Consider the following 26,912-nt stretch of genomic DNA (forward strand, 5'->3'; position numbering starts at 1 on the left):
ATTGACTTTGGTCCGGAAAAGCGGCGCCGTATTCCTCCTGGAGTACCCCAGGCATTCTGCACTGCGTGCCGTACCGTACACTAGCCTAAAACCCTGTTAAGGGGATTACCATTGGTGTTTTATTCATTTACTTTCACCAGTATGTTTTGCTTTACCATCAAAATATTTTTTGTACTTTGAAGGCTTCACGCAAACAGTTGTGAAATGAAAAACTCTGAGCCGAATATAACATATTCTATAATATCGTACAGTATGGTATAGTACAGCTTACGTGGCATAGTAGAGTTATTTTGCTTAGACTGTGAATGAATTTTAAAAATTACAAACTTTGAGTCCGATACTGTATATAATTCTATAGTATAGTATAGTTCAGCACAGTAGCATAGCATAACGTAGTATATTATTGTATAGTTTAACTGTGAATACAATGGAAGCATTTCAAATCACAAAAACTGGGTCTAGCATTTAGTGTATATAGTGATGAGATGGGAGTGTTTGGGACAAAGGCCATACACTGGGATCTTATATAGCCCAGGTCAATGGAGCTCTATGTCACCGGAGAGACACGCCTCAAACACGGATACAGGAAATAATTCAGCACAAAAGCTGTCTGAGTGTCTCCATCTGAAGGATAAGTGCGCAGCGCACAGAAAGGACTCCTGCCGGGGTACTTTTTCTTCAGTACATACCGGCCTTCTGGGGGCTTTTGTCTTGCAGATTAATATACTGGAATCCAGTCTGGAGTTATAAAAATGTGTAATTGGGTCTGATTGAGCCAAGTCTTTCAACATCTGCACAGACTTTCTCATCAAGGAGCTCAATAGAGGAATATACTCTCTGCTGAGTGGTTGACACAGACAAAAAAAAAGTGCTGTGGTAGTAAATCTGGTGCTCAAGGAACACAATAAAAGTATAAAGTATATAAGTATAAAGTCACAAATCTGAAGCTAAAACGTTATTGAGTGCATTCGTTTCTTTAGAAGGCGAATGGTGTTTGTTGTGATGTGAGTGCTTTTTTGTTAAGCATCCAACAATAGTAATAATTTTAATTACATATTGCTTTAACAATTAAAATAACCTAACAGATGGATGGATTCCTTTATTGGTCCATTTTGCACCATACAGCCATCAGAGAATGCATGACAATAATATCACGGCAATACATTCCATTGGATTTTAAGTACATAATAAGCTACATTTCAGACATATCAAAAATAATCATTTGTTATTTTGTGTTATCTAAAGCAACTAAGTTGATTAAACTAAGCAGGGAACATTCCCACCTGGAGCAGCTTGGAGGGCCTTGCTCAAGGGCCCAACAGCTGTGCAGATCTTTTTGTGGTTACACCGGGGCGTGAACCACCAACCTTCCGGGTCCCAGTCATGTACCTTCACCACTAGGCTACAGGCTGCCCCTGCCTGTATTAATTAATGTTGCAGAAATAAAAACATTTAGGTGCATTAATCCATAGCTGGTCAATGGGGAAAAGGGCTACACGCAGTTGAAAGCAGTTTTTTAAAAAGGAGTGTTTAAAAGGTGTGACAGGTTCTGCAGGCCTTATCGCAGCCCTGGATGTCTGTTTCAGAGCGTGGGAGGGGTCATGACCTCAGTGCAGTCTCCATGGAAACGCGTGACCGTGACACTGTCTGTTACAGAACTCTCCAGAGCGCAGGCGGGGGTCCCTGCATCGCACGGGGCGGAGCTGGGGATTGGGACGGACAGCTCGCCCCCGGCCCAGACCTCCGGGACCGGACCCGGGCCCCATCGCGGAGCGGCGCCCTTAGAGCCCGGCGGATGGGCCCCGCCCCTCACCTCCCCTCACCTGGAGCCCCTCGGGCTGTGGGGGTCCCAGGAGGACCGCGGGAGCGAAGGTGAGACCCGTGGAGCCACCATGTTTTCCGCACCACCCCGCTCCACCCCCACACAATCATCCGGCTCAGCCGGAATCCGGCCAGTCTGTACACTCTCCAAACAGGGGAGGTACATTTTTATTCTTCAAGGATCAAAAGATCAGTGAGCAGCAGCTTTGCAGACAGAAACGTCTTGTTAATGATAGACGTCAGAGGAGAATGGCCGGACTGGTCAAAGCTGACAGGAAGGTGACAGTAACCACACATTACAACAGTGGTATGCAGAAGAGCATTTCTGAACACGCCACACGTCATAACTCTAAGTGGATAGGCTACAGCTGTAGAAGTCTAAAAAATACCTAATAAAGTGCTCACTGAGTGTATAATGCTGACTAGGCATTTTATGCACCTATAGGGTACTGCCCCAGCGACAGGATTTGTACCTTTTTAGGCAGTCTTTATTTCCGTGTTTCTGGTCACAGTACATGGGGGGGGGGGGCGGTCAGGGTTCTCTGGGTTTGCGATGGAGCGTGTCATCATCATAGCCGGGATCACTCGCTCACCGGCGCGGCGATACGGCGGAACCAGCGCAGTTTTACCCCTCACAGCTCCGTGCAGACTGCGAAGAGGCTGTTTTCCACTCACTCTCTCCACCGAACGCTAGTTGAATCTCTTTCGGAGAAAAAAAAACGAAACAATACAGACTATCAATTCTCGACACGCCTGATGTAACATCAAACGCCGAACTAAATAAGTTTTTTGTCTCGGCGCTCGTCGAACTGCCAGTCTGGCTTCCACGCAGTGCATTCACCGGGCCCGCTCAGCTAAGATTCACGCTTTTAATTCTGTGTACAGTGTCTGATAACCCGGCTCTTATCCTCTCTGAAATTGAAGCTGGGGTTCGTGGCAGGATCTAGCTATTCCCCTGGCTCCGGCTATCAACAGAGAAGCCAAGTTTTTGATGGATAAATTTGTCGAATAAAAAAAGGAGAGATTGATTTTCAGGAGCTCAGCGGGGACTGGCAGTGTTTCCGGCAGTGTGGTTTATAAATAAATAACGTGGGCGGTGGTCAGCAGTAGTCAGGACCACAGATCCCACCTCGCATGCCCGCAGCTGGGCTCCGGGTCCCCCGCGGCCCCTGGAGGAACACGTCTCGCCTGCGGGTGTGTGATTGTGGCATACGCGCTCTTAGACGGAGGAATGGCTCTCAATTCACACCGAGTATCACTTGAGTTGAAATGAGATTTTTAGTGTTCGAGTTTTTGATTGTGTGAGGGTACGCTAAGACAGCTGAATTGTATAAAATCATTGTATGTAATTATTATTATATTACATATCAAGCAAAATATAGATTACATGTTGAACACCTCCTGGACAACTTTTTTTTTTCCGAAGCATGAGATGAAATAGTTTCACCCACAGTGCATGATTTGCACACCATAGAAATGCAAATGAGTCATTATCCTCGCCCATTTGAATAGCCTGCATAATTCATAAGTAAAATTGATTTGGTTTTTTTGAAATTGATTTTTTTTTTATTGAATAATGTGCCTGCCTGCTTTTGTATAGAGTCATTGGAGCTGGGAGCATTACTTTCTGCTGTATAATTATTTGTTCTATTTAATGTAGCTATCATTTGCTTTGTGAAAATTTTTGAAACATCACAATACATCTTTGCTGTGTTCGGGGTCTTGCCACAGCACAGACATCTCGGACTCTGGCCTCATCTAGAGTCTGGTGGCTGTGTAGTCGTCAGAAGTCTGTGCTCGTAGCTGAGAGGTTGCCGGTTCAAACAGGTTGTAACCTGACCCACTGTATTGAATTGCTTCAGGAAAATAAGATACATGTATAAAAATAATAAGTGGATCATATATAAATCACATCACATAGCAGCTTTGTAAGATTCTGTGGTTAAGGACAATTTACTAAACTGATGCAGGCATGCATAATGTGTATGGCAGTATTGTACTATCACCAGGAGTCAACAAGAGACGGAGAGTTTTAGCAGTTGCGCAGATTAACAGTAGCATTAGTGTCGGGTTATACAGATTATCACGAGCGCTAGTGTTGCGTTACCCAGATTAACAGTAGCAATAGTGTCGGGTTATACAGATTATCACGAGCACTAGTGTTGCGTTATCCAGATTAACAGTAGCATTAGTGTTGGCTCATCCAGATTAGCAGTAGCATTAGTGTTGGGCTTTCCAGATTAGCAGTAGCATTAGTGTTGGGCTTTCCAGATTAGCAGTAGCGTTAGTGTTGGGTTATCCAGTTTCTACAAATTAGCGTTAGCGGGGGTGTTAGCTCTCTTCTTGGTCCATAACGCTTCATGCTCTGGAGTTTAGCTCAGAGGTTGACGTTCCATATGCAGGCATCCCACCTATCTCATTTGGTCCGGGAATCTTCTGCTCCCTGCTGCCTGTGAGTGGCCAGACATCTCCCCAAATCAGCAATCTGCACCACGGGCAGACATGAAGTTTATGTCTATGTGCATTATCCCATCCCGCATTGCATTACTGAAATTTATGCAGATTGCATACAGTAATTTGGAGGGGAACCAGTCCCCCCCCACAGCCGCGTCTTGTGCTGGGGGAACAAGGTGTAGAGCGATCGCCCTCCGGTCTGTCTCCTGCGATGTCTGCATACATGCTCATGATCACAGGAGATAATGTTCTACATGCATATAATCATACAGGGTGTGCAGAATGTAGGGCATTGCTCCAAGAACTCCATGCTAATTTGCAAGATTGTGTCTTTGCATGCGATCTGCTCCCTTTGAGGAAAAAGCACTTTTATCCCTTTCTTTCTGCAGTCTCTGACAAACGCTGCGGCACCAAGGACAGGACAAGACGCAATTATGGCCGTTTTAATTTCCTCCGACGCTGTTTAGAAAATTGCGCTTTGAAGAATACCTCTTGTTTCCGAGGGCGGCGGGGTTGAGTAGAAATTTTCGCTTGTGTACGGCAGGCGTAATTACTGGCGTGTGGGAGCGCTCGCCTCGTCCGCCCGCACCGTGTTCCCGCACGGCTGCCTTCATGCCGCCGCTCCTGTGATCCAGCGCCGTGCCGCCCGTCTGCCCTTTATCCCAGCCCACCTTCCGGACGCTTCCGCACGCTCGCTATCCCCCGTTTTACAGCTTATTTCTGCTTTATTGTGTCGAAAGCGCAGCGTTCTGTCATTCACTGGTCGATTATGTGCTTTCAGCCACTTTGTACGGTACAACAAGAGGGGCAGCTCTTAGCGGCGGCATAAATTATGCTTTTTTTTTCAAATTGCTTTGAAATTGCTTCGCCCAAAGAGTACCTTTATCTGTGCCTCCTATACTGTATCTGTTTATTATGATCATGATGTTGATGATGATGATGATGATGATGATGATGCTCCCTAAGACAGCAGCAGTTCAGCACAACTCAGGGTCGTAGTTCAGCATTGCTGCCATGGAAACAGCGGGAGTTTCCGCTCCACTGGAGACCTGCCATACAGGCAGAGCACAAGCGTGGAGAGGAGATCGCCCAGGTGTGTCACCGTAACAACCCGTCAGTCCCCCAAATCCGCACCCTACAGTGCGCCATTTGCAGAAGTGTGACATTTAGCGGATTTACCACCAGGAAGGTGTGTGTGTCTACCCTACAGTGCTGGGGATGTGACAGGAAATCCGTCATAATGAGGTTTGATACGGGAGCTGGCAGGGTTGCTACGCCTTCATGAGAGGAAGGGAGGTGGGAAGTGCTGACGCTTGACCTTACCACCAGCCTGACGTCATGACTTAAGGCCTAACTTACCACCAGCTTTACCGCCTGACTTACGGCCTAACTTACCACCAGCCTTACGGCCTGACTTATGGCCTAACTTAACACCAGCCTTACCGCCAGTCTTATCGCCTGACTTACCACCTGACTTACCGCCAGCCTTACCGCCTGCCATACCGCCAGCCTTACCAGCAGCCTTACCGCCTGACTTACGGCCTAACTTACCACCAGCCTTACCGTCTGCCTTATCACCAGCCTTACCGCCTGCCTTACCACCAGCCTTACCACCTGCCTTACCACCAGCCTTATCGCCTGACTTACCTGACTTACCGCCTGACTTACTGCCAGCCTTATCGCCTGACTTACCGCCTGACTTACTGCCAGCCTTACCACCTGCCTTACCGCTAGCCTTACTTCCTGACTTACCGCCAGCCTTACCGCCAGTCGGACAGACCCCCACCAGGTGTGGCAGCTGCTCACTGAAATGATCAGAGTGACATGTTTCCCCCCAGGGCTAAAAACATGATGGGACACGACCCATGATCCACGCTGATAATGCAATCTGTGTCCGGGAACTCACAGCGGCCTTCCAGCGGACGAGCACCGAGCCAGCGCCTCGCTTCAAAGGCGTGCCGTCATTCACACAAAAAGGGTTTCTGATGAGTTTACGGGAAATCACTCAAACGGCGAAATTTCTATTGAAAACACCGCACGTGTGCTGTGATCAAGGTCTGCCTCCGGCCCACAGCACTACAGATCCCAGCAGGCCACGGCCGTAATCTGTCGCCCAAATGAAGCCATTGTGCCGTCAGGCAACCGGGTCCTCTGGGATGACAAACAATTGCCTTTTTCGTTATTTTATTTTTTTTACATTTCTGCAAAGATATGTAAATAATAAGATAAGACCGTTTGTGAGATAAGGTTTGGATGGTAAACTGTCACCAATGTACCATCTGAAAGCAGTTACGAAACATTTACAAATTGAACATATATGGGTAAAATAAATCAAATAAATTTTAATCAACAAGAAATTAGAGAGGGAGAGAAGCTCTCATTTCCTCTCCTTTCATCAGAGACTGCGTGAGTCTGGCGGATAATGCCGGCTTTGCACAGCGTGAAGCGTCCCACGGTTGTTTCCTCTTCCCCTCCCGCGTGTTAAGTGACTCACCTGATGGTTTTTAATCTCTCTCAGAAGAGAGGGGGGGCTCCTGTGAGAAGCTGAAAGTCTCACCGCTGAGCTCGGACTGAGCGCTGTAGAGCGTGCGTACGGTCCGGACTGTGAGCGGCAGTTTCCCCCTTAATGATCCGACTGGAGCCACGGCACACATCTGTCACAGAGAGAGGGAGAGAGAATAACCTCTCTCTATAATAATTATAAGAAAAAGAAGAATTCTCACTCATTTTTATTAGTATTATAATTTTTTTATTAAAAAGAGAGAGAGAGCGAGAGAGAGAGAGAGAGAGAGAGAGAGAGACTTTTTTTTACTTTTAGGTCTCCTTTATTGCACAGGACAAAATGATAAATAAATAATGCCTATATGTTCACAGCATTAACAAATACCCACTCACTCTCTTTCTCTCTCTCTCTCTCTCTCTGTCTCTCTCTCGCTCTCTCTCTCACACTCACACCCGCCCACAAAAAGAGAAAAAGAAAAATCTCAAAAGAAATAACCACGGAGCAAAAGCAAAAGTATACAGAGCGCTCTTGCCACAGCCACCCTCCACCTCAGAGAGACAGAGACAAATAGCAAGTTGGAGAGACAGAAAGACAAAAGGCAGGTAGAGTGAGAGTAAAACAGCGAAACGGTGAAAGACTCAGAGAAGAAAGAGAGAGTGGGGGAGAGGGAGCCACACCCATGCGTTCATGTGCCAGAGTCTTGTGTCCTTTTCTGTGGCTGCCCTTACTGAAAGCCTGCGTGTGTGTGCAGTGTGTGTCACTGCCCTTACTGTAAGCCTGTGTGTGTGTGTGCAGTGTGTGTCACTGCCGTTACTGAAAGCCTGCGTGTGTGTGCAGTGTGTGTCACTGCCCTTACTTAAAGCCTGTGTGTGTGTGTGTGTGTGTGTGTGTGTGTGTGTGCAGTGTGTGCCACTGGTGTTACTGAAAGCCTGTGTGTGTGCAGTGTGTGTCACTGCCCTTACTGAAATCATGTGTGTGTGCAGTGTGTGTCACTGGTGTTACTGAAAGCCTGCGTGTGTGTGCAGTGTGTGTCACTGGTGTTACTGAAAGCCTGTGTGTGTGCAGTGTGTGTCACTGCCCTTACTGAAATCATGTGTGTGTGCAGTGTGTGTCACTGGTGTTACTGAAAGCCTGCGTGTGTGTGCAGTGTGTGTCACTACCCTTACTGAAAGCCTGCGTGTGTGTGCAGTGTGTGTCACTGCCCTTACTGAAAGCCTGCGTGTGTGTGTGCAGTGTGTGTCACTGCTGTTACTAAAAGCCTGTGTGTGTGCAGTGTGTGTCACTGCCCTTACTGAAATAATGTGTGTGTGCAGTTTGTGTCACTGGTGTTACTGAAAGCCTGTGTGTGTGTGCAGTGTGTGTCACTGCCCTTACTGAAAGCCTGTGTGTGTGTGTGTGTGTGCGTGTACAGTGTATGTCACTGCCCTTACTGAGATAGGAGGAGAGATGGAGGGGATAGATACGGGAGAGATGGAGGGAGGACTGGAGGAGTGATGGAGAGGTGAGATGGGGGAGTGATGGAGGGAGGACAGGGAGAGATGGAGGGGGGGAGAGATGGTGGGAGAGATGAAGAGAGAAATGGAGGGAGGACAGGTCTGTGCCTCTCTGCTCTGCACTGTGTTGTCATTCCCGTTGGCGTTTTGGGAGTCTGTGCAGAACAGAAGCTCAGGCACTTCCACACTGTGTCCCGGTCTGGTGGGTGTGATGGAGTGATGGTCATGCTCTACGCCCAAACTTGTCAAACGCATCAAGACATTTTAGGATGTTTCGGAGTGTATGAACACTGACGTTGAGTAGCTAAAAGGTCTGAAACAACCCTGACATAAAAAAAACGGGTTCCTTTTTTATTTGATTTATTATTTCTTTGCTATGTTTAACTGCGGTCTGAAATCCAGAAAGGAAATGTGATCAAGCGCTACCACAGTGGTTTTGAAACCTATCATCTCACACCTGCGGAGTGGGAGAAACCATTTTTCTTTCTCACTTCATGTGCCGCTTATTTTCAAGTCCAAAGGAGAAGCACTTCTCTTTCATGTTTAAACGGCAATCTCCCAACCTCTCTTCTGAATCCATTGTTGCGCCCTGCTCGCATACACCGAAAGGGTACAGAGAGTAGAGAATGGAGAGCCAAATCATCTCCCCTTGTTACCGGTGACTTAGGAATGAACACCGCGAGTGTTTAAGCTCTCTGTGGACTGGCAGTGTGCTGAGAAAGAGCTGATATTGCATGTAGTCTGCTGAGAGACAGCATGCGAGGCCAGCTCTATCATCTGCATCCTGTGTAAATAATGAGGAACAGTGTTCGATCTGTAACAGAGGCACAATTTATTGCTGCCAGTCAGCTAAATCTGTAGAAGGGTGTCCAATGTGGAGACATTTTGCTAAAATATGTTGACACTTTTCAGGCAATTTGTCTTTTTTCTTCTTTTTTTAATCTTACTGTAAGTCTGGTATGTCAGTTTTTAAGGGGTATTAGAACGCAAGGTTGACTTTCTGCTCAGCCTGCCTGGATGTTTGAAGATGACAGCCTTCAAGGTCTACTTGCCTAATGCTGTGCTGGGCCCCTTTTCGTCTGTAGCAGCTGGAGTGGGGTGGGCCCGTTTTTGTCTGTAGCAGCTGGGGTGGTCCCCTTTTTGTCTGTAGCAGCTGGGCTGGGTCTCTTTTCGTCTGTAGCAGCTGGGCTGGGGTGGTCCCTTTTTCGTCTGTAGCAGGTGGGGTGGACCCATTTTAGTCTGTAACAACTGGGGTGGGGTGGGCCCCTTTTAGTCTGTAACAGCTGGGGTGGGCCCCTTTTAGTCTGTAACAGCTGGGGTGGGGTGGGCCCCTTTTAGTCTGTAACAGCTGGGATGGGGTGGGCCCCTTTTAATCTGTAACAGCTGGGGTGGGCCCTTTTTTGTCTGTAGCAGCTGGGCTCTTCCAGGTACCTCCTCAGATTATACCCCTTTCAGGAGTTCTTCCTTGTCACCGTTTGAGTGTTTTTCTCCCCACTGGGAAGTTTTGACCTCATCGTTTGCTTTTGGGGCCTGGTTTCTGGCCAATCTTTCTTAAGGTCTCTGTAAAGTGTCTTTGTGAGTTCTCTGTAAAAACATACAACACAATACAAATAGAATAGAACTAAAAAAATGTATTCCAGCACTAAGTGAGCCTTGTTGAGCCTGGTGGTTCAAGCCTCAGTGTGGCCACAAGATCGTTGCCCTTGAGCAAGGTCCTTAACCCCACATTGCTCCAGGGGGGATTGTCCCCTGCCTAGTCTAATCTACTGAAAGTCGCTTTGAATACATTTCTTACGTAACTATTCCCATTGCACGGTGTTGAACACAACAGTGGAAAGATCAGGGAAAGCAGTGAACAGGGCGTGTGTCCACCTTATCAACTGCTGCTGATTGGCTCTGTGTGAACTGAAGCTTATCCAATCACTGCTCATTAACAGTGGCTGAGCAGTGCTCATGAGTCCTCCTGGAGTTTCCACAGGGAGGCCTGCAGCATTAGCACGCTCGCTATTCATAACATGCTGTGGAGATTAAAACAAGAACAAGAACATTGTACTGTCGCTTTTCCCATACACAGTAAAATGTCCAGTGTTGATTAAACTCTTAACCCATTATGGACCGAGGCACCCTATAGAAAAACCATGGCTTTGCCAGGTCCACTAACATGGTATATTTTAAAATATGCCAAATAGAATAAAATAAAAGGCATTTAAAAAGCTTTTTCTGTTTTTGTTGTATACATTATGAAAGGACCGTTATGTAATCATGTACAGTGCATGCATTAGTACTCGACATGATGAGTCATCAGATAAATTGTGACCCGCACCATCTCTGTGATGGCACTGGGAGTACTTGTTTATGAATGGTTGGGTATGTCTGATGTTTCCTGGCCTTCGTTAAATCTTTCTTTTACAGATATGAAAGTAAAAGAATGGTGAAATTCTGATAAGATACGAATCAGGCCTAGAAATAATTTAGCAGTAATGAGCCTGGAGGATAGAGGCATCCCAGTGTGCTTAGCGTCTTGTCTGGTGTAAGTAAGCGCGGCTGCCTGGCGGAAGCGGATCTTCTGCTCCTCCGAGGGGAAAAAGCGTTGCGTTCAAGCGGAGAGACGCGTTCGTCTCGGAGTTGTCGCCGTGGACTAGGCTCCGGCGACGTGCGGAGTGTGAATTATTCACAGAGAAAGGAAGTGGGTCGCAGTCGGAGACGCTCGAGCGGAAGGCGGTAAACGTGCGAGAGCGCCTGGGCGCGTGGGGGCGTTTGCGGAGACGCAAGCTCGCCTGTCTGGAGGTGCTAGTTCGTGGGGAGCTGGTCGGATATGTACAGGGTTGTTGATTCAGTTCCTTCAGAGATTTCCTTTGTTTACCAGGCCTTGGCAAAGATGCTGCTAATTGCCTGCGCGCATCATAGGAAGATTCACTAAGTACAAACACAGATTAAAGGAAATAATTAGCTTTATATCTTGGAGTGATTGTCAGGGAATAGTTAATTTTCAGGGTTTTTATTTTTGTTTTGTTCATTCTTTAAATGTTTTGTATGTGTTTCTGATTGAATAATCAAGACGATTATGTACACTCCTAAGGAGCAGCTAGCTTTACAACGGCAGTTAAAGGGGGACATGGGGGTTTGAGGTGTAAAGCAAGAAAACTCACTGTGTGTGTGCGTCTGTATAAGCCCTTTCTACAGGAGAGAAGTTTTCTCTGTATTTTTTGCAGTGCTGTATTTGCCTGTGCCGCTGAAGAGAACGCAGGGATGTGCTGAACTTTGTATTTTTTATTTTTGGGCTGTCAGCTGTATTTCACTTCTTTTGACAAGCCGGGCAGCTTGTCTCTCTCCCCACATCACAAACAAAATCAGAATCAGAAACACGCCAGCAGAGATGAACCCGAGGAGCTGTGGAGAACCAGAACAGCAGCAGACTGTGATTAGACGTAAATACAACATTAACTTTTTAATGCTCAGCGCTGACAGCCCTAAATTTCGGCTTCCCCGCTCGGCCCCTTACCGGGTAAATATAACAGCTCTGGCACTCCATCACAAAGCAAAACAAACAAAAAACCTCTTACCAAGGACAACAGGAAGCGCCCCCTGTCAGCGCTAGCAACAGGCAAGCCCTAATTCAAAGGCTGAGAGTGACAGACTGATAGAATGTTCCAGGCCTGTGCTCGCTGGGCTTCAGTTGTTATTTTTTTATTTGTTCGGCGCTGTGACAGGGTAGAGCCGCCGAGCGTGTTTGATGTCGTTCCCGCTCGTCCGTTCGCGCGCGGGACGGGGCTCTCCCGAGGCACGGACGTGGCCCTCAGCGGCGGGGGGGGAGACGCTGTGTCGCGCGGGTGACTCGTGATGGCGTGTGGTGTAATCCGAACTGGACGCTGATGCTTTGATTCCTGGGACCCGCCGTCTGTGTGGAACAGACAAACAGGGCCACGGGGCAGGTGTAGAAGCCTGACACGGCCTGCTGGCCTCGACGTGTACCTCTACCGAAATATACTCAAAATATACCAAATCCAATACCTAACCCACCACTCACAGCTATTCTCAATATATGAATAAATATACAAATAAGCACTGCTTGTTGTACTTTGTAGTTTATCCTGCAACTGTTGAAGTTGCGGTTGAATTTGTATTTATTTTGTTTTTGCATTTGTATTCATCTCACTGTAGTTACTGACCTAATTACTTGACTTTGTCTAGTTACCATGTGTAATTGTTTTAATGTCCATGGCTGTACAACTGATTCTATGTGAATTGTATTTCATCCGACCTCTTCTATAGTTTGTTCTAATAACCTCGGTGTGTACTTTTTGTTCAGTACGTCGCTTTGGATAAAAGTGTCTCCTAAATACAATGTTATGTAACGGTTTCAAATAATCCAATCCAGAAGCCTGTGCAGTTCAGCATTAACTTTTTCAAACTAATCCTATACGATATACAGTATGGGTATAAGGTGAACAGCTGCCCATAGCATACTGTAATGTACCGTAGCAGTAGCTGTAGCTGTAAATAATTCAGATAATTCCTTGTGTTCAGCATGTAATGCTGTGCAAGGTGATCTCATATGATGTACGTAGTGTGCTCCCACTGATCATTCCCATTGGACAGGAGTGCTACAGAGCTGAAGATCGTTTGAGTTGTAGGTGACCTGCTACACTAAATTAACAGCGAGACAATTCATCATGTGCTTTCACGTGCTAGTCTGCAGGCCCTGTAAGCACGAAGCGGCACACACAAGCATGCACACACACACCCCCCCCCCTCCACACACACACACACACACAACGCTTCTGTGGTTATGCCTTAGCCAGATCTTGAATTACAGTGAATGTAATTTTTTATTCTCAGAAGAACTTGTGAAGTTGTTTAACGCCGTTGCATGTTCTCAGTGTTTTTCCTCCAGAGAATGAATGTAATTTTTATTCTCAGAAGAACCAGTGAAGTTGTTTAACGCAGTTGCATGTTCTCTGTGTTTTTCCTCCAGAGAATGAATGTAATTTTTATTCTCAGAAGAACCAGTGAAGTTGTTTAACACCGTTGCATGTTCTCTGTGTTTTTCCTCCAGAGAATGTGCGGGTTGGACCCATGTTTCTCCAGGAGCCTGATGACAGCATCTTCCCCCTGGAGTCCGAAGAGAAGAAAGTTACCATGATCTGTGAAGCCAGAGGAAACCCTTCTCCCACATACAGGTGTGTGTATGAGCAAGTCACAGGTGTGTGAGCTGCATACAAGTGTGTGTGTATGAGCTTATCACAGGTGTGTGTGTATGAGCAAGTCACAGGTGTGTGAGCCACATACAGGTGTGTGTGTGTGTATGGATATGTCACAGGTGTGTGAGCTACATACAGGTGTGTTTGCATGAATATGTCACATGTGTGTGAGCTACATACAGGTGTGTGTGTATGAGCTTATCACAGGTGTGTGTGTGTGTGTATAAGCAAGTCACAGATGTGTGAGCTACATACAGGTGTGTGTGTATGAATATGTCACAGGTGTGTGAGCCACATACAGGTGTGTGTGTATGAATATGTCACAGGTGCGTGAGCCACATACAGGTGTGTGTGTATGAATATGTCACAGGTGTGTGAGCTACATACAGGTGTGTGTGTATGAGCTTATCACAGGTGTGTGTGTGTGTATAAGCAAGTCACAGATGTGTGTGCTACATACAGGTGTGTGTGTGTATGACTATGTCACAGGTGTGTGAGCCACATACAGGTGTGTGTGTATGACTATGTCACAGGTGTGTGAGCCACATACAGGTGTGTGTGTATGAATATGTCACAGGTGTGTGAGCCACATACAGGTTTGTGTTTATGCAATGACAGGAGAGCTCATGATCACTGTTCAGCCAGTGATAAAGAGCAGTGTTTCAGCTCAGTCAATGCAGGAAATCAGTTAAAATTCAAATCCGGACTTAATTAACTGAAACATCCTAATAGGGCATTATTGGCATTTTTTGTTCAGTGCGTGAAGTGAATTTCAATAAATCTGCTGAATGCGCTGAAACTAAATAGAATGAGCCTCAACTCTGCTGCAAATCCCCATTTACTGTTAATGGAAAGTGGTATTTGTGTTTTCCGGTCGTAATCTCCAGTTGCTTTTGAAGTTCACAAAAGCAGCTATTTGACCCTGAATAGAGTACACTGAATATGTGTAAATTCAAAAGGCCTGGACTAAAACATTAGCTTCAGTCTACGGTTCTCAATGGGCCCACTGAGACTGCATATGCACAGAGCCCAGGGCTTCAAGCTACACCCTGATTGATCATGGCCACAAGGTCATCATGGTACAGGAAATCATGATCCTACGGATAAAACACAGTCATTTCCCAAGAAAGCAGGAAGCCACAGACTTTGAGGCCTGGGCAGAAAAGGCGAGTCCCCATGTTTCTCCCCGCGTGTACCCTGCCCTGACCGTGCGCTCGTGCCCGCAGATGGATGTTCAACGGGACCGAGCTGGACGTGCGGAGCGACTTCCGGTACACGCAGATCGAGGGCAGCCTGGTCATCTCCACGCCCAGCGAAGCCAGGGATTCTGGGAGGTACCAGTGCACGGCCAGCAACACGTTCGGCACCATCCTGAGCAGGGAGGCCCTGCTCCAGTTCGCCTGTGAGTACCCCTGAGTGTCCCTCCCACAGAAACGCCACGGGTGTCAGGGTCAGGCCTAAATTGACTGCATTTATGTAGCGCTTTTGCGCAAAGCGCTTTGCAATTACAATTACTGACTCTCATTCACTCATTCACACACCACACACACACACACACAAACACACACTCGCACACCATGTTGAAAGGCTGCCATGTAGAGACACTCTTCGGGAGGAATTGGAGGTTAGGTGTCGTGCTCAGGGACATTTTGACACACCCAGGGCAGGGGGTCGAATCAGCTACCTAACAGAGTGCTCTTACCTCCTGAGCTAATGTCACGCCCATGTTCTACACACTCAACACATCTCACAAGCATTTATCGCAGATATACTGGACATAATGGCAAGGTTGAAATACTACATCATAATACGTTGACATTTAACTACAGTATGGTTCGAATGCATTTCCCTATTCTTAAGAAAAGGAAAAAAAATGTTAAAATAAAATGGGAAGCTAAATAATTAAACAATAAACCGTGTTTCATATTCTGCTCTTTATTGTGGAATCCCATTTGTCTGGAATGAAGCGTAATTGAAACAGTTGTCATGTCTCTCTGAGCTCCAGAATTGGGACACTGGCAGTCGCTGGGTAAAGCTCCGATCAGTGTTCAGCTGATTTAAATCATTACTAGGAGTACATTACCCTTGTGACATAGCTATATTCTACTTTCATTGGTTAGTAAAATGCTTGTTTGAAAATTCAGTCATACTTTATTTGGGTCCTACATAAGAGCCATATAACTCCTTCATAAGCACTACATAGCACATTCATAAGCATTCAGTCGCACTTATGTCCATAATAAAATAAGGGTTTGGTGTCATTTAATTTGGTGCAATATGTCATAGTCTCTTGCTGCATCAATGTTGACATAAAATGGCATTATGCCGTTATTGACAAGCGCTTATGAATGCATGTGTTGTGCTTATGAATGTGCTATGCAGTGCTTATGAAGGAGTTATATGGCTCTTATGTAGGACCCTTAAAAGAAAGTGTTACCAAAAATTCTAAGTGAACTGCAGGACTGTTTCAGCCTTTTCCAGCATCTAAAGATTTGAAATGATTTGACCCTGGGTGTCGTGTAAGGGGTTGTAAATGTTTATAAACGTTTCTTTAGCTGAGTGCCTTGCTGTGCGAACAGCACTCTGTAGCACAGCTGTTTGTGTTAAAATAAACCCGTCGGGCTATGGAGAGAAACAAAAGACAATCCTTCCCCTTGTACATTAGCTGCCACGAAAATCAGCTTGCGCCTTATCCTCACAGCCGGGTAAAGTGCCTCTGTTCTGTCCCTGGGCGGCGAATCAAAACAAGCGCTGTAGCTCGCTTCCTTACCCATTCATCCGCTGGCTCAGCTCCAGCGCTTCGTCAGAGCGCAGGGAAGCACCGACCCGGCCCGGGGCAGAGCGACTGGTGGAGCCGCATTGTTGGTTTTGCTTACAGTCTCCCTGGAGGCACTGACCGTAACAGCCTCATTGCTAAGCCTGCAGTTAGCATATGCTGCGGTTTCCACCGCAACAGGCTACCCTGTATGGTTATGATTCTGCCAGAGTCACGGGGGGTATGTTTGTATTAGGGAAACTGGAAATGCCCAGGCAGTGGTGAGGCACAGCTGCATTAAGAGCTTGCCTTTAAAAAGGCAACAGACCCCTTCCCCTTCACACTCGCAGAGATGCTCCCAGCTGAAAGAAAAAACTGCTGAAGCTAGGTTGTGAAACAGATGGATGGTTGCTGGTTAACCAGTTCAGACCAGCTCTCAGCTCGACATGGTTTGACCAGCTCAAGCTATGTTTTGAAACACCTGGTAGCTGGTTGACCTGCTCATACCCTCCTAGACCAGCTTATGATTATAATTATGATAATGTATGATAATTTATTCTTATTAGTTGACATAGGTTTGATTATTTTAGAGATCACTGCTGTATAAACAAATTCACCTTTAATAGGTGTAATGGAAGCATTTAATTAAAAAAATTCTGATTGAATGCAGGTGCTTTTGAATGTCCCTTAAGGTTTACAGCCGACAAGTTTACAACCTGCCAGCTGCCTTGTGTAAAAATAGTTTGACGCCCTTCCTTTGGCAAATGTGATGCCTTCACTTAGAAAACCTGTGATCTTATTTCTTTAACAGAGAAAATGGCTTTCTGAAGATTACAGTTTCATAATTTCAAAACCTGAAACCATTTCAGCCTGCACATCCTCCTGAGACCTGTAAAAAAAGGTCTTAAAGAACAATTTATTCTGTCATGCTGAAATCTACACAACAAAGCACATTTTATGCACATGTTTGCATGTATGTATGTATATCTGTGTGTTGGTATTTGTGAATCTATGCCTGGGGGGAGTGAGTATGTGGTACATTACATTTTATTTGGCAGATACATTTATTCAACGCAAAATACGATAAGTGCATACCGAAGGTTGCTGTAACAAATACAGAGCACAGATGAAGTACAATTCTCATAGCAGCAGCTATCCATAGGCACGAAACGCAAGTCTAGTTCACACAGTGAAGCATAGGCTAAGGCCAATGTTATGGCTAGGTGTTAAGCTACAGTAGAAATTAGGCATAATTACAAGAGATGTGATAAAGGACTATGTAGAATATGATGTGTGTGTGTGTGTGTGTGTGTGTTTTATGCCAGTGTGTATGTCACAATTCAGGACAGAAGGACCAAGCGCAGACTCAGGGATAAGTGAAAACGGCAGGCTTTGATGAGGACAGGCTGATCAAGGCAGGCAGTGGTCGAAATCCAACAAGCCAGTATAGTGAGGAAGATCAAAAATGTAAATGTAATCCTGGCAAAAAGTCCAAAAGCGAGTAGGCAGTCCAAACGAGCCACAGTACAGAAGCGCAAAACTCAAAATCCAGAAGCAGGCGAAGTCCGATAACAGACGGTCATAGAAAAATCATGCAATCATCTAATCAGGGCTGTATCCGCGGAAGAGAACCGTCATTTTACAGCTGCAGTGGGAATTACACTGCTGCACTCCTCGTCGGTCACTGCGTTACAGACGACACACATTTACCACACAGCTCACCGCCAGGGCAGGTTTCACAGAGACTGCACTCCAGTACAGGGCCCTGGTCCTTTCCTTTGTTGTACAGGTAACAGTTGAAATTGTACTTCCCTCTAGGGTCTTTCAGTGCACTTATCCCTGGTTATGGGTATGCGCTTTTCACTTTGTTGTACGTTGTATGCCATTAATGTAATGTAATGTAATGTAATGAATAAGAGCAGAGTTTTTTTGGTCGGTCATGCTCTTTTGGACTCGACTTTGTGTGTCTTTGTGCGTGTCTGTGTCTGAGTGTGTGCATGTGTGTGTCCGTACGTGTCCAAATGAGATCTTATCTGACCTGCTATCACGTTTTAATGATGGGTTTCTTTTATTTCTGGCAAATTGTTTTCATGTTATTTTTGTATTTTTATGATTTCTCTAGATGATGGTTTGTTGTGCAAACAGTAACACTGTTTTACATTAATGTAATGTGTAATGTCAAAGACTATGATAGGTAAGTGCTTTTGTCACTGCCTTTGCTATCCTTCTGTGAATCGAGTAATAGGAGTGGAGGAGGAAAAATATTGGCAGAATTTCTTCCCGACAACCCAGTGTACTGTATACACAGGGATTTCTTCCACCATCACCCTGACACAATTAGCTAATTAACGGTTGCCAAATAACTAATTAACTACACCATTGCCAGGCCACCCTTGCATTAGGCCAGCTTTTAGCTGTTATTCACAAGCTTACGAATATGTTTAGCAGCAATTCCAGATCATGTACAGTAAATTATTTGGGCTAATTCACTAATTAAGAACAGAAGTTGGATGAAATCCTGAAACGGATCTGGCCCTCCAGGATCTGGGTTTCCCCGTCTGTTGTAGGATATTCTCTGTTTCGTCAATGACCCATTTTGCTTGCATGCACAGCGTTCGAGCATGCTATTGATTCTTTCTCCATGAATAGCCAAACAATAAGAGGAGTTTTAGTTTTAGTTTTGCTTTGCTTCAAACCAGGGATGGGCAACTCCAGTCCTGGAGGGCCGGCGTGTATGCAAGATTTTGCTGCCACCAGTTACCCTGGCTCAATCAGCTAATTAGCCATATGCACCATGACTGATTCACTCATAAATTAGACCACAATTAAATGCTCTGAGACATCAACATTTATCAGCTGTTTTTTATATCACGGAATGTGGCTTAAAATGACAGATGTAAATGATAATGAAATCATTAAGACCAGAAATGGCAGCCTGTGGCCTAGTGGCTAAGGTACATGACTGGGACCTGGAAGGTTGGTGGTTCAAGCCCTGGTGTAGCCACAATAAGATCCACACAGCTGTGGGGCTGTTGATTAAGGGGGTTAACCCCACTTTGCTCTGGGGGGGATTGTCCCCTGCTTAGTCGAGACAGCTGCAAGTCGCTTTGGATAAAAGCGTCAGCTAAATAACAGTTTACTATTATTATTATCATTAAGTTGTTCTGAAATCCAGATACGGAAATGGCCTGGCTTGCCCATCCCTGTTTTAAATGGAGTGCTTTGTGGGCATCAATCCCAGATGTACGGAGCTCGCTGCGAGTGACAGCACATCTGTTGTGCGATTATGCTCCTCTCTCTGCCAACGGCGTGTTCCTCCAAACTGGTCCTCGATGGTCTGTTTCATCCCCCGTCTCCAAACCGCACACACCCCACACCCGGGCTGGTCCTCGACGGGCCCTCACCCATCTCCAAACCGCACACCCCCCACACCCGGGCTGGTCCTCGACGGGCCCTCACCCGTCTCCAAACCGCACACACCCCACACCCGGGCCGGTCCTCGATGGGTCCTCCCCCATCACACCACACACCCGTCTTCTGACAGCCTGCAGAGGTTTAGTCTGGTCTCGGACCGCGGCGTGATCCAGCCTGTGAACTGATCAGTCCATTTTCTTCCCCACTGGGCCTCGCTGTAGAAGCCTCTGTGAAGCTGTTCTGGCAGTGGAGTTAAACTGAAGCGGAATGCTGCTTAATACTAAATATAGCTGTGCTACAAAAGAAGCTAATTCAGTGGTCTGCGACCCTGGTCCTGGAGAGCCACAGGCCCTGCTGGTTTTCATGGGCACTCTGCCTTTAATGAATCAATTACAGCAGTCGATTTCACAGGTAACTCACCTCACCTGGTTACGTGGGTCTGAGCTGGGTGCTGATTTTAAGGTGGAAAGAAAAGCCAGAAGCACTTGTGGCTCACCAGGATCAGTGTGTAGGACCCAATGGGTGATGCACAGCAGCCATTTTGTGCCAGAGCACTCACCACACATCACCTAGGGTGGAGAGGAAGAGTACATTTATTTTGTCAATTAAATCAGGGGGTGATTAGGTGGCAGGTTGAAAGAGCCAGGGTTGAGAATTTAGCCAGGACACTGGGAAACCTACTCTGAGATAAGTGTCATGGGATCTTTAATGACCGGAGAGAGTCAGGACCTGGGTTTAAGGTCTCATCTGCGAGGCGGAGTTTCTAGTGTCCTGTCAAAGCCTGAATCTGTCAGTGCTGCTTCTCTTCAGTTCTGATAAAGTGGTTCTACATCTACAGTGAATATGCATAGGGCAATATGGGCAATATGCTTATGATGTTTAAAGTAGATTTTTCTCACCTGCTGTTACAAATGATTAAGAGAATGGAATACATAATATATCTGCACTCTATATTTAATATGAAGGAAAATGTATTTTGCGTTTTATTAGCCTGATATTTGTTTGTGATGTTTGTTTGCTGTTGACATAACTTACATCCCTGTCTTCACAATGACGTGGGGACATAACCCATAAACTGTCTGTTGTTTCCACATACTTATGGGTGTATAGCTGTCGGACGGGTTATTACATTCTACACATGGAAATTTGATTTGCCTCCCTCACATGGCAATAAATTATCATTATACCGTAATAGCCTTTACTTACCTTGGCACTTTCTCTTTATTTTATTGATTTTTTTTATTTTCACATTGCAATCTAATTAGCTTCCTGACAGCGGTTGGAGAAGACAGCTCTAAACAGCAGGCCTTAAAGGACGCTGAAATCTCTCCGTCTGATGAAAACGGGCCCTGTGACTGATTTACAAGCATGGGGCATGTTAAATGAAACCAGACGAGTCTTTGATTGCAGCTGTTAATACCCCTGAAGCTTTAACCCCCCCACAGACCTGAGAGAAGTGACTCCTAACCCCCTTTAATGGCTAATCGAGCCGTGTGCTGTATGCAGATGAGGACAGCTCTCTCCTCTCACCACAGATTATTATCCATCCCCGTGTCAGCACTCACATTATGAAAGATGTATGAATATTGATTTTACCTTTTTTTTTGTCTAGGATTATAGCTGTGGATAAGGGCTAGGGAGGGGAGAGGAAAGTGGTTCGTCTCTGCGTTAGTTTCTCTCAGTTAATTTTTTGTTTTTTTGCAGTGCCGCTCAACAGCAGCCATTTTGTTGTATTTTTTAGGTTTTCTTTTTTTTTTTTTTGTTCATTTCGCTCCTCCATAAATATTTTCGTTTTTAGTGATGTCGCCTGTCTGTGCGATTTACCACCCCATCCCTGGGAAAAAAATTGAACATAAAATCTCCCTGCCTTGGGTACTATCTTTGGCCTGCAGTGTCAAGATCCCGGGGTGAGATATTTCATTTATTCATTTATTTATCTTAGCTTTCCCCCCACCGCCTTTCTCTTTATGGTCAAAACTCACAACAAAATCTATTTTCTCATTTGGACTACAGGAGAGGGTATTGATTAGCTATAATTCATACGTCGTCGGTGGATTGACGAGCAGCCAGGGCGAAGCTCTGACACGCAGAACAAGGATGCGGCGACGACAGGGCTGAATAAATCAATAAGTGCGGCGGTGACATCACGCGCAGAGGTCGTTCCATCACCGGCGTCCCCCCCTGACGGCTCGTTAGGTCGGCTCCCCTCCCCGGGCCAGCGTTTAACGAGCCGGACGCGTCTATCAGCGCGGCTGCACAAACACGCCCCGTCACAAACACACTCCATCACAAACACGCTCAGTCACAAACACGCTTCATCACAAACACACTCCGTCACAAACACGCTTCATCACAAACACGCTCAGTCACAAACACACTCCGTCACAAACACGCTCAGTCACAAACACACTCCGTCACAAACACGCTTCATCAGAAACACACTCAGTCACAAACACGCTCCATCACAAACACACTCAGTCACAAACACACTCTATCACAAACACGCTCCATCACAAACACGCTCAGTCACAAACACACTCCGTCACAAACACGCTTCATCACAAACACACTTCATCACAAACACGCTTCATCACAAACACACTTCATCACAAACACGCTTCATCACAAACACGCTTCATCAGAAACACTCTCAGTCACAAACACGCTCTATCACAAACACACTCCATCACAAACACGCTCCATCACAAACACACTCAGTCACAAACACACTCTATCACAAACACGCTCAGTCACAAACACACTCAGTCACAAACACACTCTATCACAAACACGCTCAGTCACAAACACACTCCGTCACAAACACGCTTCATCAGAAACACACTTCATCACAAACACACTTCATCACAAACACGCTTCATCACAAACACGCTTCATCACAAACACACTTCATCAGAAACACACTCCATCACAAACACGCTCAGTCACAAACACACTCTGTCACAAACACGCTTCATCACAAACACACTTCATCACAAACACGCTTCATCACAAACACGCTCAGGCACAAACACGCTTCATCACAAACATGCTTCATCACAAACACGCTCAGTCACAAACACGCTTCATCACAAACACGCTTCATCACAAACATCTCAGTCACAAACACGCTCCATCACAAACACGCTTCATCACAAACACACTCCATCACAAACACGCTCCATCACAAACACACCCCGTCACAAACACACTCCATCACAAACACACTACATCATAAACACGCTCCATCACAAACACACTCCATCACAAACACGCTCCATCAGAAACACGCCCCGTCACAAACACACTCCATCACAAACACGCCCCGTCACAAACACACTTCATCAGAAACACACTCCACCACAAACACGCTCAGTCACAAACATGCTTCATCAGAAACACACTCCATCACAAACACACTCCATCACAAACACACTTCATCAGAAACACACTCCATCACAAACATGCTCAGTCACAAACATGCTTCATCAGAAACACACTCCATCACAAACACGCTCCATCACCAACACACTCCATCACAAACACACTCAGTCACAAACACACAAACACACTCCATCACACACTCCATAACAAACACACTCCGTCACAAACACACTCATCACATGCTCCATCACAAACACACTCCATCCCACACTCCATCACAAACACACAAACACACTCCATCACACACTCCATCAAAAGCACACTCCATCACAAACACACTCCATCACAAACACGTTCCGTCACAAACACACTCCATAACAAACACACTCCATCACAAACACACTCCATCACAAACACGCTCTCTCACAAACACTCCATCACAAACATGCTCCATCACAAACACACTCCATCACAAACGCACTCCATCACAAACACGTTCCGTCACAAACACACTCCATCACAAACACACTCCATCACAAACACACTCCATCACAAACACGTTCCGTTACAAACATGCTCCGTCACAAACATTTCCTTGACATTTCCTGTGCCTTTCTTGTACATATCCTGTGCCTTTCATGTACATTTCCTTTACATTTCCTGTGCATTTACTGTCCATTTCCTGTCCATTCCCTGCTCATATTCCCTGTGCATTCCCTGCTCATATTCCCTGTGCATTATCTGTGCACTGCGTTTTCCCTGAGCTCCCCCCCTCTGTGCCAGCCATGTTTCTCATGAAGGAATCAGCCTTTGATCTTGACCTCCTTTCCAGTGGCATGGCCACACTGGATTACACCCTCGGAGCGAGCTGATTGGCTGAATCGTGTGGCACGGTGTCTCTGCAGGGTTCCGCCCAATCACAGCTCCTCAGTCTCCCCACATGCAGTGTGTGCCTGGCGTTCGCTCATATTGTCTTCAGAAACTGCAGGAGCGTTCATTTTCCCCCTGCTTCTTCAGAAATAGGCTTGGTGTGGCTGCAGGGTGCTGGGAACAGCACATTAAAGCAGCAGCTGGGTACACTGATTCCTCCTGACCCTGTCACACAGGGCACAGTGTATGTGACACTCTCTAATGTAACCAGTGCTGGCATTCACTGAGGCATGGCATGCTGTGTGCCTACATCCATGTGGCAGAATTAAAAAGACTCCCCATCTTGCCAACTATAAGCATGCTATTTATAATGGCACACATGCAAGTACACAATTTATAATGCTGATTTACAAATGCAAGTACACAATTTATAATGCTGATTTACAAATGCAAGTACACTATTTATAATGCTGATTTACAAATGCAAGTACACTATTTTAAATGCTGATTTACAAATGCAAGTGCACTTGCAAATGGCCTGCATTTATATAGCGCCTTTATCCAAAGCGCTGTACGATCAATGCTTTTCATCAATGCAAATACACTAATGCTCCTTTACAAATGCAAGTGCACTACTTATGATGGTGATGTACACATGCAAGTACACTATTTATAAATGTACAGTACTTCAGGAATGAAGGCCACATTGGTCAATGAGCCAGCTCTGAATGTGTGATGAGTTGGAGTAGGGATGTGTGAAAGTGTGTGAAAGTATCAGCAATGATCGCTCTGGCGATTCAAACATATGACCAGGCTTTGACATATGGGTTAGCCTTGTTTTAAACAAAAGACTCAGTCACAGAAACACAAGTCAGCTTTTTTTGGACAGCAATTAATAACTCCAGGATCACAGTGTGAACTGCAGCTCTGTCATTGCCATAATAAAATTCTCTTTCCGTCCCAGTGTAATCACTTTGGCACATCAAGTGCAAGCTGTTATATTTGTGCGTCCAGAAAGACTCGATGGCAGTTAGGAGCCGTAATGAAAATAAGCGCAGTAAGCAGCTCTTTAATTGCTCTGATTTGCTTGACATCACGCGAAAGGCACTGCTGTTGTTTTACAGACGAAGGGCGACACGCCATCTTAAAACTTCCCGCTGCTCGTAGCTCCAGACAGGGGCATCGAACCTGGAGTCGTTCCCGGCATGTGTACGGGCTGAGTCTGTGGTGCTGAAAGGCTGTTATAAAGCGCCTCCAGCGCTGGTGTAAACACCGCGTCAGAGAGAGTGGTGGGTGGGCACAGACCTGCCCCGGGTCACCGTTCTGTCATGAGATTCACACCACGCGACACAGCTGCCGGTGGAAATTAAAACTACCCAGGCAGGTGTGAAGGGGTGGGGGGGGGTGGTGGGGGCTGGTGCCATAATTGATGGAATATGGATTGATTCCAGAAATAGCTGTGTTGCTGTGTCTCTGCGTCTCCCCTGGTTTCACAGTGTTACTGTGTCTCTGCGTCTCCTCTGGTTTCACAGTGTTAGTGTGTCTCTGCGTCTCCCCTGGTTTCACAGTGTTAGTGTGTCTCTGCGTCTCCCCTGGTTTCACAGTGTTACTGTGTCTCTGCGTCTCCCCTGGTTTCACAGTGTTGCTGTGTCTCTGCGTCTCCCCTGGTTTCACAGTGTTAGTGTGTCTCTGCGTCTCCCCTGGTTTCACAGTGTTACTGTGTCTCTACGTCTCCTCTGGTTTCACAGTGTTACTGTGTCTCTGCGTCTCCTCTGGTTTCACAGTGTTAGTGTGTCTCTGCGTCTCCTCTGGTTTCACAGTGTTAGTGTGTCTCTGCGTCTCCCCTGGTTTCACAGTGTTAGTGTGTCTCTGCGTCTCCCCTGGTTTCACAGTGTTACTGTGTCTCTACGTCTCCTCTGGTTTCACAGTGTTACTGTGTCTCTGCGTCTCCTCTGGTTTCACAGTGTTAGTGTGTCTCTGCGTCTCCCCTGGTTTCACAGTGTTACTGTGTCTCTGCATCTCCCCTGGTTTCACAGTGTTAGTGTGTCTCTGCGTCTCTGCTGGTTTCACAGTGTTACGGTCTCTGCGTCTCCCCTGGTTTCACAGTGTTAGTGTGTGTGCGTCTCTCTGTGTCTCCCCTGGTTTCACAGTGTTACTGAGTACTGTACTCCCCCAGTACATGCCCTTATTGGGCTGGAAGGCTGGAGATGGGGTAGAGATTGTGCATACATGCATGACTGCTTTCTGTTTCCCCCTATTGTGAAAATTACTGAGACCTGCTAGCTTGGGTCTCAGTATATACAGACATACACATGCACTCACAGAAATAAAGTGACAGTGGAGGTACATCTTTGTTCTTCAAGGATCAAATATTTTGTTCTTCAAGGATCAAAGATTTTGCTCTTCCCACATGTACCCTGAAAGTACAGTCATATTCTCTTTGGGTACAAATTAGTAGATTTTCCAAGCAAAAAAGGATATTAATTAGTGATATATTGCTGGTTAGGGGTACAATCATTTGTACGTTATTAGGTACTTTTCATACCTTTATTTCAGAGAGTGTGCGTACACACACTCACACACGCGCAGGTACTTTTTCAGCTCCAGTGATTTTCTCTGTCTGCACAAACCTTTCAGGATGAAGGTAAAGGGGCCCTTCCCCCCCGGGCTCCCCCCTACTCTCTTATGACGGGAAAGGCATTTCCACATTCTGAGCATCGCTGCGCCACATTCCCAGCACTTCCCAGCATGCTGTTCACCAGTGCCTTCTTCCCCCGAGGCCAGAAGGGAACCCATGAATGAGAACAGTGCTTATTTTATACAATCAAGTTCAAACAAGCCCTGTAATGATGCTATCTGGCTGTTTCCGTCGATGACTGCTCATTAACAGTGCCGTCATCGCACCCCGCTCCGAATTCTCTACACTAATCGCCACGCTCAAAGACTTCCGTGTCAGGTTAGGTGTGCTCCTGCCGTTGCCCTTGACCGAGGCACTGGCCTCAGAACTGGAGTCGGTCCCT

At 46.1% G+C, this 26,912-nt stretch overlaps 1 protein-coding gene across 1 annotated transcript in view; it reads left to right on the top strand.

Moving 5' to 3' along the window:
* Positions 1-26,912, top strand: part of LOC133107871 (contactin-5-like) — a 242,674-nt gene that overhangs the window by 115,315 nt on the left and 100,447 nt on the right. Inside the window, 3 exon segments of the mRNA XM_061217139.1 lie at positions 1,657-1,872; positions 13,328-13,451; positions 14,699-14,874. Coding sequence (XP_061073123.1) covers positions 1,657-1,872; positions 13,328-13,451; positions 14,699-14,874 — 516 coding nt within the window.

Source organism: Conger conger, chromosome 13, assembly GCF_963514075.1.
Source record: "Conger conger chromosome 13, fConCon1.1, whole genome shotgun sequence".
In the NCBI taxonomy this organism is placed as follows: Eukaryota; Metazoa; Chordata; class Actinopteri; order Anguilliformes; family Congridae; genus Conger; species Conger conger.